The sequence below is a fragment of the Actinia tenebrosa genome, unplaced genomic scaffold, assembly GCF_029948245.1.
Source record: "Actinia tenebrosa isolate PJP-AT-01 unplaced genomic scaffold, QUT_ActTen_1.0 PGA_scaffold15__27_contigs__length_11533743, whole genome shotgun sequence".
Lineage (NCBI taxonomy): Eukaryota > Metazoa > Cnidaria > Anthozoa > Actiniaria > Actiniidae > Actinia > Actinia tenebrosa.
The window spans coordinates 5,191,391-5,209,404 of NW_028292575.1; the positions used below are offsets into that span (position 1 = coordinate 5,191,391).

Here is an 18,014-nt window from a genome sequence, read left to right on the forward strand (position 1 = left end):
CCACACCAAATTCTTGGAATCTTGTTTTAGTACTTCTTGCCACGCGTTAAGATGAGAAGTGAATCAAAACATGGCTTGGCTCTTGCATTTGTAGCATATCCAGCTTTGTGTTGTTGATAAATTAGCTTTGTCAATGGGGGGTGGGGTATTTATGTAGATGTGTGTATTGTTAAACGACTTATTTTTAAAACAAAATAAAATAAAATCCTCTTGTTGCACTGCGGTTCTTAAAATAATAAAGATTATATATATATATTAGACATATATTCTTTAGACATATTCTGAATCGAGTTCATGCTAAGACTTCAAAAAGCTTTGAACGGCTACTATAAATACAACATGGAACTAACCCCTCCCCCCTGAAATGATAATTCTACAACTCAGGGTGTAAAAACAAGTCAACAAAATAACAAACACTGAAGTCATTCCGCGTGGATGGATGCTAGGGTAATTACTGATGGATTTATGTCGAAAACATTGCGTCATTATTAATTTTTTGTCATAGAAGATCGACGAAAATATTCTGTAAAGCAATGTTCGTATCTGTGCGAAACACGGTACTCACTGCACATACACGGTGCGACATGCGATAACATTAATCATACGAATAATAAGACTTAATAAGAAATAATAAATCTAGGTAGAGGTTGGTTACCTGTGGGATACCGCATGGATCCCTCCTCGGTCCTAGTACTAGTATTAGTACTAGTCACTGTCGTAAGATCGAAATTCCTTGCCGTTGTCTTGTAGTAAATTAACACATAGTTAAGTCTATACGGTGAGATACGGTACGGCTACACAGTACGACTGCTAATTTAACGTGTACGTCCTTTCAACTGATGCGAAAACCGTTAGCTTTATCTTGTTTTGTCGACAAATATTGTCTGCTACCATGCACGTAGTATGGTAATTGAGCTTGGGTTTTGTTTTTTAGTTCCTTTTTGTCCCTTTTATTTTTATGTTTTCGCTTACGTTTTTTCTCGATGTCAATGAAATTGAAGATAAAACGCCACAAAAAATCAAAGGCAAATAATAGAAAATGCCTTTTTTATGGTTTGTAATATTTTGAGTGTAGTTTTGAAGTTTTAGGGCTTTAGAACTTGATATAACAAGGAATGAATTAATTTTTCATTAAATTTGTATTTTTTTAAGAACGTTTCTTAGAACTATACTACTCAGATTTGTTTGTTTTTGTGAAGTAAGTGTAAGTTATTTGCTCAAATCACTTCAATTGAGTTTAAATTAACACTTAAATTGTTGCCAAGAGGCCTGAGTTAAATCTTAAAGCTTAGGTTGAAATTAGCAGTCAATGAGAAGCGACTTAGGCAGATTTACTGCAAAAATACGATAAAGTTCCTGTTCTTGCTCTTTTGGTTTACTTATCTAGAGTATGTTCGTATTTATCGAAAAGGATAGAAAAATGAAATGACTTTAGTTCAAGGAGTTTAAGCCGAGATATTTTGAGAATTGAGAAACATAAGGCTTAAAGTGGATAGATAACAAAACAAAAAAATATACTCCCTGTTCCATTCTTATTGGCACTAAGAAGACATTCCATTTTTTAAAAAATTTTTATTCTTTGTCTATTTATTTACGTACGAAGACGCCGAAGTCATTTTCATATTTTGAGTTACACTGAAAGCGTATCTATAATAAGTGATAGTTTACAAGTTTCAATAATGAGAAAATTATGCTTTTAAAGCGCAAATTATATAGCATTAAACGTTCATCTGCGTTGTTTACAAAACAGGGCCGTAACCAGGGGGGAGCACATGGGGCACATGCCCCCCCAATAAAAGCTTAAGGTCCACTCATCTATCTCCTTTTGCTTTAAAATTGCATGTAAATGTTTTTTGATTAAATGAAGACCACTTTCCATCTGCACATTGTAGCATTCTTAAGAATCATCACTCACACATTACTCCTTTGTTTTTGTTCTAATTTTTGCTTGTTTATTTGTTTGTTTGTTTGTTTGTTTTTGTTTTGTTTTGTTTTGTTTGTTTTTTGTTGTTTTTTTTTACCTTTGGTTCTGTAGTTTTTTATTGGTTACCTTTTCCTCTTTTTTTAAACTCTAAAAATAGAGTAATACAAAAATTAATAGAAAATAATAAAATATCACTATTTATTAATTATTAATTATATTATATTTAAAGGTTCCTCTAGTATAGAAGTATGTTTTCAGATGTTAGTACCTAGCTGGTAATAGACGTTTCGTTGGTCGTGGAAGCTGGCTCATTAATAATATATTTATATAATAATTAATTATCTAATTTATTTAATTGTCTAATTTTTATATAATAAACCCTTATCATTTAAAAAATTCTTTTTTGCAAAGAATTAACCCATTATCACTTTAATGTTTTTTTTAGTAAAAATACACAGGTGATTATTGAAAATCTCGCGCACTGATTGGTCGAGAAACTCACACTATCCCACGATAATCACCTCCAGCGATAATCCAAAATGGCGGCCAGCCGCTTTGTTGCTGTTACCGGAAAAAAATGTCTTTGATCTTCTTCTTTTTTTGAAAGAATCACCTGTGTATTTATACTAAAACAATTATTCGCCGAAGGTGAAGTGAATATCGGAGACTCGATTCTCGGTAAATATTCCCCGATATTCAATTCACCTTTGGCGAATAATTGTTAATTAATAGCTGAACGATTTCGTATATTCTGTTAATGTTTTTTCATTCTACGGATATCTTTTGAACTCAAAGCGCCTTGAAAAAGAAAACGTTTTTCAAACTAAGGATATGAAAACGGCTTCAAGAGAGCAAGAAAGGGCAGATTTCGAATGCTTTTAATCAAAAGCCTCTTGAATGATCTTAAAAGCTTTTGAAAAGACAAATTTGAAGAATAATTGTAGTTGTCCAGTCTGTTCCTAATGTGTTTCTTCCATTGCAAATATCTTAAGAACAAGTCTTAGCTTAATTCACTTAATTTCTTTTTTACATGGTTAAACTTTTCAAGGACTACTGCTAAGGAAAGAAATAATACTCAACGAATGACACTTGGAATATCAAGCATACACAATGAAGGTCGTTTTCCAAATCTGTTTTTAGGTGAAAGTGTTACTTAAAATTACTGTAATCATAAAACATAATTCGACCGGACATTTCCTTTTAAGCTCATTACGCTTTTTCTTGAAAAGAATCGAAAGTGGATGATTTCTTAGAGCGTTTTCAACGTAAAACCCCTCAAATACTTAAAAACGCATTATTCTCTAATCCCACCATTGAAATGTAGGTTTTAAATATGGCACACATTTACGACCAATCAGAATCAAGTATCTAAAGATATAATAACAAGTGCATAACGTCGTAATGCGAAGAAAGTCGTAGTTCTTTGGGTTCGCTTCACATCGATAGCAGCTGTGAATGAAATCTTTAGCCCCTCGTTAGAATCACGATGCTGCCAGTTAACTCCACATCGTTGGTTTCCCTGGCAAATAGAACGGTAGCACTGCAATGCACCGCTGTCTTGAGTACACAAACAGAAAGGCTTGGAGCTACGCTGGCTAACGTTATTGTGATGCTGTTGGCTCTTGTTGGGAACTCTCTCATCCTGATCGTTGTAGTGAGCTCGAAAAGTATGAAGAACACCACAGATATCTTTATTGCTAACATGGCGCTCTCAGACATCATTTTCCCTCTCCTTGTCATTCCGAGACGAATCGTGGAGATCTACTTTGGTGACCGCCGCTGGCTGATTAGTGGAACCGCGGGCTTGGTACTTTGTAAACTAGTGTTCTTTCTGCAAGACCTTTCCACGGCTGTTTCGATATTCAGTCTTATTTTGATAACTATAGATAGATTTTACGCTATCGTACTTCCTCTAAAGCGCTTTCTGATGACAAAAAGATCGTGTATTCTCATCGCTTCATTAACATGGGTTTTGGGGATCGTTATCCATGGAGTTTACTTCGAATCTTTCAGCGTAGCAACTCATGACAACCGACTTCATTGTTTCATCCAGTGGGATCCCAAAGGTCTAACATACGAATCTTATTATATCTCTGTCTTTATATGTTTTGCTCTAGCGCCTTTTATCCTCATGGCAGTAGCTTATTCTTTCATTTTTGTTCGACTCAAAGGCCAGCAAAGACGTATAGGTGTTTCGCTATCCGAGCCACAGAACACTCAACGCTCGATGAGACAACGCAAAGTCTTCTATCTCTCCTTTGCTATCGTAATCTCATTTGCTATAGCATGGACGCCTTTGAACACTGTTGTCTTTCTCGATCTTTTTATCAAAGATTATTCCAGTGAAGAAAAGTGTAGCTGGAATACTTTTCTTTTTATCGGAGTGTTCCTGGCGTACGCTAGCTCTGCCGTCAATCCTTTTATCATATTTCTGTTCAGTTCTAAGTTTCGTGTGGCTTCGAGGGAGATAGTCAGGCGGATTGGAAGACATTATGTGCAGAGAAGTAATCAGGTTACAAACATTACTAATATTGAATTGCAATGATTAACAATAATATAGGAACACTGAGTAAGCAGGTTGAACATTGTCTCCGATGTAGTCGCTATTATTATTTTTATTTTTATTTTTTCGTAAGGGTGAAAGACAGATATGTAGATAGATAGATAGCACCTTGATTTCAGTACGATGATTTCATAAGTGTATAACGCCTCTTTACATGAGACTCGTAAGATAAAAATCCTATTTACAAACAATGCATGATTTAAAAAGAAACTAAGATGAACTTACTACCTATATATCATGGTAGAGAGAATTAAAGAATGAATGAAGAGAGAGAGAGAGAGAGAGAGAGATAGAGAGATAGAGAGAGAGAGAGAGACTACTTTTCCTCAAAGGGCGAAACGACTTTACCCACCCTTACCCAAGTTATTAAAAAATCTATCTTGTCTAGATTCGATTCTAAATGGATTTTATGAATGTATTTTAAAAGGTTTTAGTTATTATAACACTGAGTATTATAGACAAAACACTAGAATAGCTAGCCCACCGTGTTAAAATCACTGAAAATGTGCGTGCACCATGATAACAGATATTGCCATGCTTAAATGTTGTTTTGACATTGATGTGAGATTACTAGTCCATGTAAAACCCGGAAAAATATATTACTCGACCATTTTAATTCAAAAAAGCAGAAGTTTTGAGTCGTGGTGACGACAGTATAAGCGCCTGAAGAACAAACACTGAACTAAAATAAAAAATATTATCAACAGATTGAATTGTTTTTGAAATATAAATATGTACATATAGGTATAACTAATATATAGGTATAACTAATATATAGGTATAACTAATATATAGGTGTATAACGTTCGTCATGTATGACGTTTAGAAATGATTGCTGCAAATGTTATTTTTCATCTTTAATTATATTTTATATTATGAATATATAGATTGGTTGTATAGATTTTTCTTCTTTAACTCTATATTATATAGATATATAGATTGGTTGTAATGGAAGTATTAAAAAGTCACATATATAAGTCGTATTTTCTGTTTGTGGTTCAAGAAATGTCACAATTGATTATATTCTTCATGAAGATTATGGTGATTATGATTAATTACTAGTAAATCGCATTGATAAATGTCAGGAATTAGTATTATATTTGTCTTTTTTTAGATCGATATTTAGAAGCAAGAAAAATAAAATATTTGATAGCTAAGTATTTGTCTTTGGGGGGCGGGGGGTGGGGACGGGGGGTGGGGGGCAATGCTATACTGATACATACAATCTTCATAACCATTGTGTATATATTTCATCCACCTAAAAAAGCTTGTTTACATTGGTGAGCTCACATTTATATAACATATTAAATAAAAATAACTGGGGAAAATGGAATGGAATGAAGAAAAGGAAAGAAATAAAAAACGGAGGAAGAAAACTGGGAAAACGAAAAAATAAATGGAGGATAAAAATAGGTGTGGATGGACGACGGAAGGATGGACAGATGGACAGAGCTATAAAGTCTTTTAACCTATTTTGAAATAGATAAAGAGCGACTGCTTAGATATTTTGGAATTACTTTGAGTAGCCGATCACAAATCTTTACCGAAAGAGAGAGAGACTTCTTGGAGAGAGCAGAAAAGGTTACAAGAATCAACGAGAAATCGGCCTGAGTAATCAAACTTATGTTTCAAAAGGTTCTTTTGCTTAGGATAAGAGCAACTTTGTCCGACTGAAGCAGTTGGATATGTATGGTCTTATTAACACCAGTAATACTGGCGTCTGACAATCGTTATTGATCCTGTGTCAAAAGCCTTCACCTGTTCTCAGAAATGTAAGAAGAAAAAGGGATTGGAAAGGAAAAGGAAGAAAAGAAGAAAAGGAATGGAATGGAATGAAATGAAATGAAATGAAATGAAATGAAATGAAATGAAATGAAATGAAATGAAATGAAATGAAATGAAATGAAATGAAATGAAATGAAATGAAATGAAATGAAATGAAATGAAATGAAATGAAATGAAATGAAATGAAATGAAATGAAATGAAATGAAATGAAATGAAATGAAATGAAATGAAATGAAATGAAATGAAATGAAATGAAATGAAATGAATGAAATGAAATGAAATGAAATGAAATGAAATGAAATGAAATGAAATGAAATGAAATGAAATGAAATGAAATGAAATGAAATGAAATGAAATGAAATGAAATGAAATGAAATGAAATGAAATGAAATGAAATGAAATGAAATGAAATGAATGAAATGAAATGAAATGAAATGAAATGAAATGAAATGAAATGAAATGAAATGAAATGAAATGAAATGAAATGGAATGAAATGGAATGAAATGAAATGGAATGGAATGAAATGAAATGAAATGAAATGAAATGAAATGAAATGAAATGGAATGAAATGAAATGGAATGAAATGAAATGAAATGGAATGAAATGAAATGAAATGGAATGAAATGAAATGAAATGAAATGGAATGAAATGGAATGAAATGGAATGAAATGGAATGAAATGAAATGGAATGAAATGAAATGAAATGGAATGAAATGAAATGAAATGGAAAAGAATGGTATATATGGTATGGAAATGAGAAGATGAGAAGAGAAGGGAAAAGAAAGGAAAGGAAAGGAAAGGAAAGGAAAAGAAAGGAAAGGAAAGGAAAGGAAAGGAAATGAAGGGAAGGGAAGAGAAGGGAAGGGAAGAGAAGGGAAGGGAAGGGAAAGGAAGGGAAGGGAAGGAAAAGGAAAGGAAAGGATAGGAAAGGAAAGGAAAGAAAAGGAAGGGAAAGCAAAGTAAAGGAAAGCAAGGGAAACGAAAGGAAACGAAACGAAACGAAAGGGAGTAAATTGCAAAAGGATAATAGAATATAAAATAAAGGGAAAGCGCAAGCCTAAAAATAATAAAAGTAATCTAAATTTATCCTAATATTCGCCTTTTATGGTTTCTTAAGACTCCAGCGTGGCTTGGAAAGCACACTGTACGTAATTAGCGAAAGAACAGAAAATTTACAGGGCTATTTAGGATGTTGTGTCACGCTTTACTTGTGCTATATAACTTTACTTTTAAGCATCAACCTTAGTTTGCTTTGGAAAGAGAGGAAGGAGAGGAAAGTGACCGAAAAAAGCAAATATTCCAAATGTTTGGGCAATTTTTTCCAACGAAAATCTAAATTTATCCTAATCTGAACACCAGGGAAATAGAAGAATACGATAATTGATCATTTCCTTCTCTACTCAAAATTAAAGCCGTTTTTTCTGGCTTCCTAGTATCAGGATCATTTGCCTAGCCTTGGTAATCCTGATCCCTAGTAGTATTTTATAGTGTAGTATGATCAAATCCTTCCTGGGTTTAACATGAACAGGATTAATAATATTGCCTTTCTTTCTTTATAGGACTGACAAATGTATTTATAAATATATAGGTAAGCGCATGAAATATAATTAATGGTACTATTGCCTAAACCTAGTATTGCTAGCTCAATGCACAGGATTATCAGGGGGGAGGAGGGTTACACAGAATAGCTTGTGCGCGGGGGATGGGGTGGTAAGGAAAAATTCATATTTTTTTCGACGCGTGTGCGGGAACATCTACCTATGGATAAGGGTTTCTCGAGAAGAGAGAGAAGAGAGAAGAGAAGCTCAGAAACATATAATGCAAGAATGCAAGTTCTTTTGGTGCTTTAAGCATAATCGTTCAATGACAATCAAATCTAATCTTCGGGAGGTATTGTATTTTCATTGGCCCGAACCGGTGCTGAACCAACAGCTGCACCATTTTTAACTGATCAACGGATGAATAAATGAACGATTAAATAAATGTAAATGAACACATGGGCGGAACAGGTCACTATTTGTCGGACTTGGTAGACTGGGGTAACGTTAATGCCCTCAATATTCGAATATTCCAAGGTTTTGAATTTTCTGTTGATACACCACGATTCACTAAATCCTTCCCATCAACCACAGCGTGAAGTCAGTAAGAGAAGAGAAGCAACTAGGTAGAGGTGTTTCAAAGTGTTTAGTATTGTTGAAGTTGTGCATTCTTTACTTTACGTTGTTTGCGTATATTTAGACATTGAAATAAGGCTTACCCTTTGAAATGAGTCTGTGATAAATCAGTACAGCGGTATTTGACTAATTTGAAAACGGTCTATTGTATCCAATTGATTTATATATCTCGAGAGCTGAACAAGAGCCAAAAACTTGGCCCCACGTCACAATAACAAATATACCCAAATATATATGTAAAGTTTTTACCGACCAAGCGATAATAAGAGATAATTTATTTTACGTCAGAACACAGGTAGTGGTTACCAGAGGCTCATGCTAAAAGCTAGACAAAAAGTCGTCAGTACGCGTGAGTACCTGGATGATAAACGAGTAAATGAACAACTAAATGAACCTGATTGAAGCGAGTTACAATATGTGTGGGTTGTGTACCGATAATCAGTCTGACCATGCAGTTGACGTAAAACCGTTGTCGAGTTTCATATCGAGTGGGAGGACTGCGGTCAGGATAGATAGACGTCATTTCCAGTCTCGTGTGGAATTTTTATTAGATGAATGGATGACAATGCAAGTAGTTTTAATTTCTATGGAAATTTAAATGGATAATTGCGAATTGGGGAGGGGAGGGGAGGGAAGGGGTAGTGCTTGCCCCTCAAGGGAAGACTGGTAATGAGGAGTCATGAGGTCCATTCAACTAATTGATACAAGGCAATATAATGAAATACTCTTTTGGCGGGATAGTACATGACGGGCAGCGATTGCCTGTGATTGTAGGCTTACTGATTGATATAAGCATAGAATACTCTCTGGTTGATAGCACATGACGAGCAGTGTCTGCCCCTCAACAGAAGGCTGGTAATGAGACTATTTATGACATTCGTTCTGCTGATCGGTACCACTGAAGTAATATGCATTAAGTGTTTTCTCGCACGTAACAGAGCAAGCGAACAAATGGTTGCGGTGAAAACGAGTTCGTAGGGGATGTTTACAAGAGTGTACAAGTACAATTCTCGGTTTTCACCCACGTGACTTGGTGCATGACAACGGTTGCTAACCGCCATATTGGTGCACAACATAGTGTAAACAAAAGAGATTCATCACAATCGAGCGACTAAAAGTCAATATTTTCAGCACATTTTCTATAATGGTTCTTTGTTTAATGGTAAATTGTCATACCAGGAGTGTTCGTGATAAGGGAATTTCCCTCTTTCGTGTTCCATCGGTTAGAAAAAGTCAAGGAGAGGAGGCAGAAGAGCTGTCGATTGAACGACGTAGAAAGTGGTTGGCCGCCATTAGTAGGGTTGGGTTATCCGAAGAAATCATCAACAGTGGGAGAATTTGCAGCCGTCACTTCGTTTCTGGAAAACCGGCTGCCAATTGGGATAAGTTTAACGTCGATGGGTGCCTACATTAAATTTGGGACACAACAAAACAGTAGTAAGTGAGAAAAACTCTGATCTTCAAGCCGCGCGAAGTGAACGTGCAAAAGTGAGAAGGAAGAGACAACAGGAAAGAGCATTGTTCGAGTCAGCTGCAAAGGTAGCGAAACTGGATGAAGAAGGCGCTACAATCGACAATATTTCTTTTGACTCTCCTTCTTTAACTGAGGAAATCAGCCAGATCGCAAATGACCTTCAATCAGCGAGTGATAAATCAAAGTTGCACTGCCAAGATGGCGATTTATTGGACGGGATTACTTCGAAGCTGGAGGAACTTTGTAAGATCACTGACTCTAGCACACAAACAAACGAAGTTAATCCAGAAATGACCGAGTCAAGCACACAAACTGAGGAGTTAGATTATATGTTTTCTCAGCCAAAGAAAGCCCCTTTCGATCGCGAAGATATGCTGGAAGATGGGAATGTACTATTTTACACTGGATTGCCTTCAGCTACTATTTTACAAGCTGTATATGAACATGTAGCCCCTCATGTGGCAAGAAAGTCGTTGAGCTTAACGAAGTTCCAGGAACTTGTCATGGTCTTGATGAAACTCCGACTTAATGTGCCATACTTGGATCTTGCATACCGTTTTGAAGTGTCTGCACCAACTGTCTCCAGGATATTTTTTACCTGGATAACAATCATGGACATACGACTCTCTCAACTAATATATTGGCCTGAGCGGGATGAACTATGGAGAACAATGCCTCAATGCTTCGAGTTTTCGTTTGGAAAGAAGACAACAGTGATTATTGATTGTTTTGAGGTCTTCATAGAAAGGCCTACCAACCTGCTGGCAAGAGCCCAGACCTTCAGCTCCTACAAACACCACAACACTGTAAAGGTATTAATTGGAATCACTCCACAAGGCACCATTTCCTTTGTATCAAAGGCCTGGGGTGGCAGAACATCTGATAAGCTCCTCACTGAAAACTGTGGTATTTTAAATAAACTTGTGCCTGGTGATCTAGTAATGGCCGACAGGGGATTTACAGTTCATGAAAGTGTGGCATTCAAGAGAGCAGAGCTTGTTATACCAGCGTTTACTAAGGGGAAGAGCCAGCTGGACCCCATCGATGTTGAGAACACCCGAGGAATTGCAAATGTCAGAATTCATGTGGAGAGGGTAATCGGTTTGCTGAGGTGCAAGTACACAATTCTGAAAGGGACACTGAGCACTGACTTTCTCATGAGCAATAAGGAACAGGTACCAGTCATTGATATCATTTTAAGGGTGTGTTCTGGTCTTGTTAACCTTTGTCCACCAATCATTCCATTTGACTAGATTATAAACATACTAATTATTACCAAAATTTGAGAATTTGAATTATTTATAAAGATAAAAATGAAATACCAGGATATTCTTGTATTCAAAATGTCATAATGTATTGGTGACACAAGAAATATTTTTCTGCTTTGTTCCTGTCAGAGTAGCTATTTTATTTTTGGACATTGCTGATGAAAACTAGTGTATCTTAATTGTTTATTATTAATTCTCAAATTTACTACTATTTTGTTGCATTTAAAGCACAATAGAATATAGTGGTCTTTCGTATCACCTATTTCAAAAAAACAGTTGTCACTGCCAAAGGCAATAGTCGATTCGAAGGTGTAATATATGAAAATAAACGCAAATAATCAAAGCCTTTAAAGTTCTTTCAGGCTACAAACAACACTGGATATCTCAAAACTCATTAAAAAAAACAAAAAAACACAAGTGATTGTTGGAACTATGAATAACCTATCACCTTTCTCCTTTAGCGATGACAACCTTTCTTAAATGAAATAGGTGTATAGATATGTTTTTGTGTAATGAATATTCTAGTGGATCGAAACCAACTGTTATTTGCTAAATAGCTACTATGATTATTAACAACTTTGTATTTCTTTCATGGTATTAATGCATTTGCCTCTTCTAAAACAACATTACTGTTTCAAATAAAGAGTAGATGATGGCTAGTGAACACTAGCGTGTTCTAAACACATATTCTAAACTGATGGAAACATTGTAATTTTACCAATTTCCAAACACTGAGCCAGATGTGGGCGCATTTTGGGTATGTCAAATGTAAAGTCTCGTGGGCTGAAACCATAAACCAGACACGTAGCAAATGCTATGGCAAAGATTCCACAGTCACTCCCATTCAGTTGTTGCTGGACTGTTACATTTTCTATGCCTACATAGCTGTCTGCCATTAAACTCTCTACCTGTTCTTCAACCTCTTTGGCAATGATATCATGGTAGAGACTATCATGAGGTTGACCATGCCTGGTCTACATCCAATAGAGCTTATACAGACCCAGTGCATATGTCCTGTATGTAATATTTGAACAAATTCTGAAGTGACAACATCAAAGTTCCTAATGGGGCCAAGGGTTGTTTTTTGAAAGCTCTCTATCAGAGGATTGACTTTCTGTAGATGTACTTGTGCTTTCTGAATTATTGTACAGTCCAGCCATCCAGTAGGTGAATTAATGATGTCAAAATGACTGTCATTGAGGCTACCAAGGGAAGCCCTCTTGTCTAAAACCCCTTTAGTCACTTGTGTTCTTTTGACATCCGATTCATCATCACTGGAATCAATAATTGATGAATAACTAGTAGATACAGCACTAGCATTATTACCAATGATTGTACTTTCCTTTTTGTCCAATTTAGCTGCTTGCATTTGTGGAATACTGTTTTCACATTTTAATTGGCTTGTTGATGCAGCACTAACAGTGTTGGCTTTTGAAGAAGAAGAACAAGTGGTAGGACCAATAGAACTAGATGCAGTTACTTTGGCTGCTTGAGACACCTGCAATTGCTGCACACCCACGTAGTTTGACTATTGTTAGGCATTTCTTTTATAGTCCAGACACTGGAGATGGAAAAACTTTCCATTTTGGCAATTTTCACTGTGACATTTGAGAAGCCTTTCATTCATCATTGGTGATGAGCCCACATACACAAATACTGTCCAGTTCAAAGCTTGATCATTATGTGTGCACTTAGTAGAAACTTGGCTTTGATGCTTTTCTTGGCTTTTTGCATTGAAATTCTGCTAGCAAAGCGGCAGTTAGGACAGTACCAAACATCAGGGACTGAATCTGATAAATGCAAACATGTCTGGTGAAATTCCTTTATTAGGCACTTTGGGTTACTGCAGTGAATAGTTCTTCCTTGAGAAGGCATTCCACAGTAACAAATACCAGAGGACTTGTTTGCTGGTTTTATTTCAGGTAAGTGCTGTTTTCTTGTATACCATCGAGCAAGAATCTCAGGTAGTATGCATGTCTGCCATACTTTTTGTAACTTTGGAACGATAGCTTCCCAGTGACTTGTTTCTGGGAGAATTCTTCAATGAAGACTTGAGGTTTGTTTTCGCTGAATGCACACACGACAAAGTCACAAAATTGGCGACCAGTTATAGACAATTGTTGCTGCACTTGGTAATAATACTGGTGCTTTCTCTTTAGTCGAAATATTCCATTCACTTTCTCTAGGCAAGAACTTTTCTTAAGCACATAACTTTCAAAGTCCCAGTTTTCAATAATGTAAGGGCACTTTACTTCTCCACACCCATCACCACAACAGGAGCAGGAACAGAGGAAATCAGGTGTTGCATGCATCCAGGGATGTTGCTTATCAATGAAAACTCCACACTTTATCAGTACAAAATCTTTGTGGTTTGCAGACATGAGATGGTTGTAAGTCTCTATGGCTTTGCCTTCATTTTTGATTCCATGATTGATTGCTTTAGATTGCCACACTAAACAACTGTGGATAGCAAATGTTTTTAATAGGTGAGATAGATGGTTGGTCAGGATTTGTATTGGCAACAGAATAACTCATTGAAGCCCCAACACGACCAGCTCTATGTTAAAAACGCAGTTCCTTTTGATTGATCCCTTGTTTCCTGTTCTATTAATTCTATCTCGGAATCAGAAAGAGATAGTTCGACTTTGCAGCACTTTTGTAACAGCCTCTGGGTAGTTCAGCTTCAGATTCTCATGATTGTAAAGGGATGGTATCGTTAGAACACGCCGACTTTTTAGTACAAATTGATCAGCATAAGGAGCCACTAGAGAAAGAATGACAGGCTTTTTTTGGCTCTCATTTAGTTTTGCAAAGAAGGTTTTCATATCGTTTCTGTAGGGGTGACATTTGGGACGGACTTCGTTTTCCCTACCGGAGTGCTAGTCGAAGGTTGTACACCATCAATTTTAACGTCTAATTCATCTTTCAACTTTCGAGCTGATTTAAAATGATGTCTTCAACTTGAGCGTACGGTACTTTCGTTTACGTAAGGTTGGGAGTAGCCACGTACATTTCACTTCTGTGCAGGCCAACTTTCCATGTATACGATTCACGCCTCAATATAGAACAGTACGCCCCTACATGAGAGCAGCACTCTGCTAGACCTGCTTGCAACCAAGGCAGTGGGCAGATATTATCGTTCCTTCTCCATTAGCGATAATCCAAATTGGTATTGGCGGTTCATTCATTCGCTGCGAATGACGAACTTTTCCTAACACTACGAACTTATTTCCAATGGCTTTTCCTTGAACGCTCGTTATGAAGCCCGATACCATTTGATTGTAACTCTCTAGACTCTTGAAAGCCTTGAACTGCCCTTAAAGTATAGAAGCTGGTTTCCAGCACAAGATAAGAGAGAAGATCGGTGGCTTCGATCGGTGGCAGACATTCTGCATCTAACTTCTCGCCTTGTAAACACGCGGGGTCGACTCCAATACCTTCGATTTTTTTAAAATATCTCGTTCGAATGTGATTTTCAAGCTTTTTGGCGTATTCAGATAAGACAATTGAAGAGGTATCTTCAATTCTTTTCTGTTCTTGGGTTTCGTTTTTTGAAATATCGACGAGTAAATCCTCGGACATCGCATAATTCGAATCAAAACATAAGCGCACGTGTGTGATTTGACATATGCTAATGAGCTTCCTGTGCACCAATATGGCGGACACTAAGTTTTAATCCGCTCGTGACGTCACGTGAAAACCGAGAATATGATCAAAGACATTCGCCCTGTAAATCATTTCCTCTACCACGCCCCTTGGCCATAGGTCATTAACTATTAAGTGCATGACGTCATAGGTTGTGGAAAGACGGTTGAATCACAGTACAGCTAACGCGGGTATCCTGTGGCATATCATGGCACGTCTGCACGTCTGGTGAACAATAAAGTTAGCTACGAATCTGGCAAGATATCCCATCGAAAACCAATCTCTCTAGACAGAGATTAGAGCGAAAATTGGAAGACAGTTGAAGAGGATACGGTTAATAGTATTATTAGCTCAAGGCTAATGGAAGAACGCTTGGACAAGGATAAAGCTGAATGTCAAGGATAGATATGTACTGTATGTCGTGAAGGTTTTTGCCGATAACACTACAATGGTGACCCCAATGTGGTCCTGACTTAAGAGTCGCTTTATCTACGAGCAAGAGAATTGCCAAAGATAGCTCACAATTAACGAAGAACAGACCCAAGTTATATCATTACATTTGTAATGGAGAAACATAGGCATGGCTTCTGCACGAAGCAGGGGCTCGATAACAGAACGAGAACAGTTTCGGAAAATGGTTCCTCATACGGAGAGAAGCGAGTTAAACCAAAAGAAAGACGCGAGACGACAAGCAGAAACAATCTGCCGTCATAAATGAGAACACTGGTGTGGATACCACGAAGAAGAACATTCCGTGATCTCATTCTAAAGCATTCTCAACATAGCAAGCACGTGATGATAATCTTAACGAAGAAGCTCAGAGAGCTCAGGCCGGTCGTTGTAATCGGCCTCGTCCAAGGCTCCAAAGAAAAAGTCACTCTGATCTTACGTCCTATGTTCTACACAAACAGTTAAATACTGGTGGAAGGAAAGGAATTGTCCGGTACAGATACATGAGGGAGCATACGGTTCAAATAGGGTTATTAAAACATCACTGCAGGAGCCCTCGATAAATACGCGGATCATATTGCAGATGGACATCAGCAGTACGTTACGCTCTTTAGTTGGATGGTTCGCGAGAAGGCCCATGCAAAAGCTTATGAATTGAAAATGCGGAAAAACTCCGACGAAACGTCAGAAAAAAAGAACGCCTCTCTTGAAAAGAAGTCGGCTTCAGTGGAAGAAGAATCGCCGGAGAAAACTCAAGATCAGCTTTCCCTCGACAAACGCGAAGCAAAAAGAACCGCGTGTTTCACCTCCCAAATCGAACTATTTACAACTCCCGGTTATAGAAAGGGACATGGCCGATTGAGTGGAATAGAGTGAACGGTAGAGGGTGTCACGCATTTGGGTTTCCAAGAAGACACAGTGATCAAATGATTAATTCTTATAGAAGACCTTATAGGAGCAAGAAGAGACGCTTCGAGCTTGCCCTGCCCTTATTTTAGACTTGGACCGTGAGGCTCGAAAAAGTCCGCCAAAAAAACACCTGACACGCAAACGGAGCAATTTCCTTAGAGAGACAGGATGCGTGATTTCCTTTTTGGTCACAAATACAGCGACTCTGGATCGCAGCCGTTCGTGCGCGGCACGTATTAGTGTGTCTGAAACCATTAGATACTCATCGAGATAATGATGGTATGCTAGAAACCAACTATGTTCGACTGAGCTTTAATCATTTGTTTGGTAATGAGGGTTATTCTTAAGGAGACTAATATGACTGCTGTGACTAATGCATTGATACAACGTCTTTATATGCTTATTCTTCGGGAGGGGACGACACACTTGAGTTTATCAGGAAATTATCGAAAATGTAGAACAAAACTAACTGAAATGAAGGCATGCGTTTATTTACTTTCTGATTTATTATTCTTGGAGATTCTTCTTTACAGAGTGTCTTTATTAAAAGCGGGTCTGATGCCAGACAACATGTATACAGTTTCGTAACACGATAACCGTCGGACGGAATGAAAATATATCACAAATGTAGACTCGGGACCTTAGCAGAAAAAGCGACAATTTTCCTTGAATTTTCTTAAAAGAATCTTATTCGAGGATTGCACCTAAATGTTTTGTGAACATTTATGTAGGAATGCGATTATCAAGTTTTGGATTTTGATGAAAGCTGCTCATTTGAATCGGCGCGTCATGCGTTGAGCGAGACCATCTTCATGGCCATGATTAGGTCGCTCCCTCGCCGGGTCACCCCGCAGGTCTTGTAGATATGTAAGAATATATATTTGCCTAGTCACAGACGATCTGGTTATTGAAGACGGTTTATTTGAGTGACTCAAAATATAGTAAAAAATAAGAAAACTTTTGAAAAAATAGTAAAAACAAGCCCCCCCCCCAGAGATTACAATAACTTATGTGTCATTATTATGTTCTCCTTCCCCATATGGTTCATTTTTCATCCTATCAAGGAGTGTTAAAATAGGACGCACAAGCGAAAAGTAAATGAAAATGTAAAAATGGAGAAACAGAATAAGGAAAATAGATGTTAGTAAATTTTGGCTTTTTCAAGCCGCTGCCTGCGCTCCGCCTCCGTATTAATAGCAGTTCTTAGACGTAGCGAGGGGGGCCCGGAGGGGACACGTGCCCCCCCAAAAGTTTTGCAAAAAAAAAAATTTTGAAACAAAGAGTAGTAACACAAAAAAACAAAAACATAATTAAACCGAAACGAAAAGAGGAAAATAAATTATTACAACTCCATTCCTACCTACAAAAGCTGCGAATTTACACGAAGTTATCAGGACTGGGCTACCATGTTGACACTGCGAACACGCCGTCAGAGCATGGAACTGCACGTGGGAATTTTGAAAATTTTTCGTTCTCTATTTTTGGATAAGCCTGCTCCCCCAGCTCCTAGCATCCGCGCTACGCCCCTGATTCATAGCGTGCACCTGACGACATCCTAAACATAAAGACAGCGCCAAAGCTAATCAAACACAACGGATCAGCACGGACCGATAGTAGAAAGTAAGTACGGAAGCAGGGGGAAGGGAGGCAAAAAGAAAGAAAAAAGAGGGAATAAAGGAAATACCAGAAGAAATAAGCCTAAGGTAAGAACAAAACCAAATACTATTAGTCAATCCGAGTTTCGCGAGACTGATTATGATTAGGACATGATATAGAAAAAAAAGGAAAAAAACACCCACATACACAAAAGATTTCAGCCT

At 37.3% G+C, this 18,014-nt stretch overlaps 2 protein-coding genes across 3 annotated transcripts; both read left to right on the top strand.

The window, feature by feature from the left end:
* Window positions 1–3,388: 3,388 nt before the first annotated feature.
* Window positions 3,389–4,682, top strand: LOC148910918 (prolactin-releasing peptide receptor-like). The gene has a single exon (XM_089030807.1). The coding sequence runs from the start codon at window positions 3,411–3,413 to the stop codon at window positions 4,467–4,469; it is 1,059 nt and encodes a 352-aa protein (XP_088886933.1). The 5' UTR covers window positions 3,389–3,410; the 3' UTR covers window positions 4,470–4,682.
* A 4,775-nt stretch (window positions 4,683–9,457) lies between these two features.
* LOC148910919 (uncharacterized) lies at window positions 9,458–12,706 on the top strand. Of its 2 annotated transcripts, XM_089030644.1 has the most exons (2): window positions 9,458–11,097; window positions 12,550–12,706. In XM_089030644.1, the coding sequence occupies exons 1-2, from the start codon at window positions 10,213–10,215 to the stop codon at window positions 12,607–12,609; spliced, it is 945 nt and encodes a 314-aa protein (XP_088886770.1). In that variant the 5' UTR covers window positions 9,458–10,212; the 3' UTR covers window positions 12,610–12,706. The 2 variants fall into 2 exon arrangements, with proteins under 2 accessions (XP_088886770.1, XP_088886768.1); XM_089030642.1 differs by lacking the exon at window positions 12,550–12,706 and having other exon boundaries at window positions 9,835–11,207.
* The last annotated feature ends 5,308 nt before the right edge of the window (window positions 12,707–18,014 follow it).

Coding starts and splice junctions, on each gene's coding strand:
- LOC148910919 (XM_089030642.1), top strand. CDS start 10,213: ATGACCGAGTCAAGCACACAAACTGAGGAGTTAGATTATATGTTTTCT.
- LOC148910918 (XM_089030807.1), top strand. CDS start 3,411: ATGCTGCCAGTTAACTCCACATCGTTGGTTTCCCTGGCAAATAGAACG.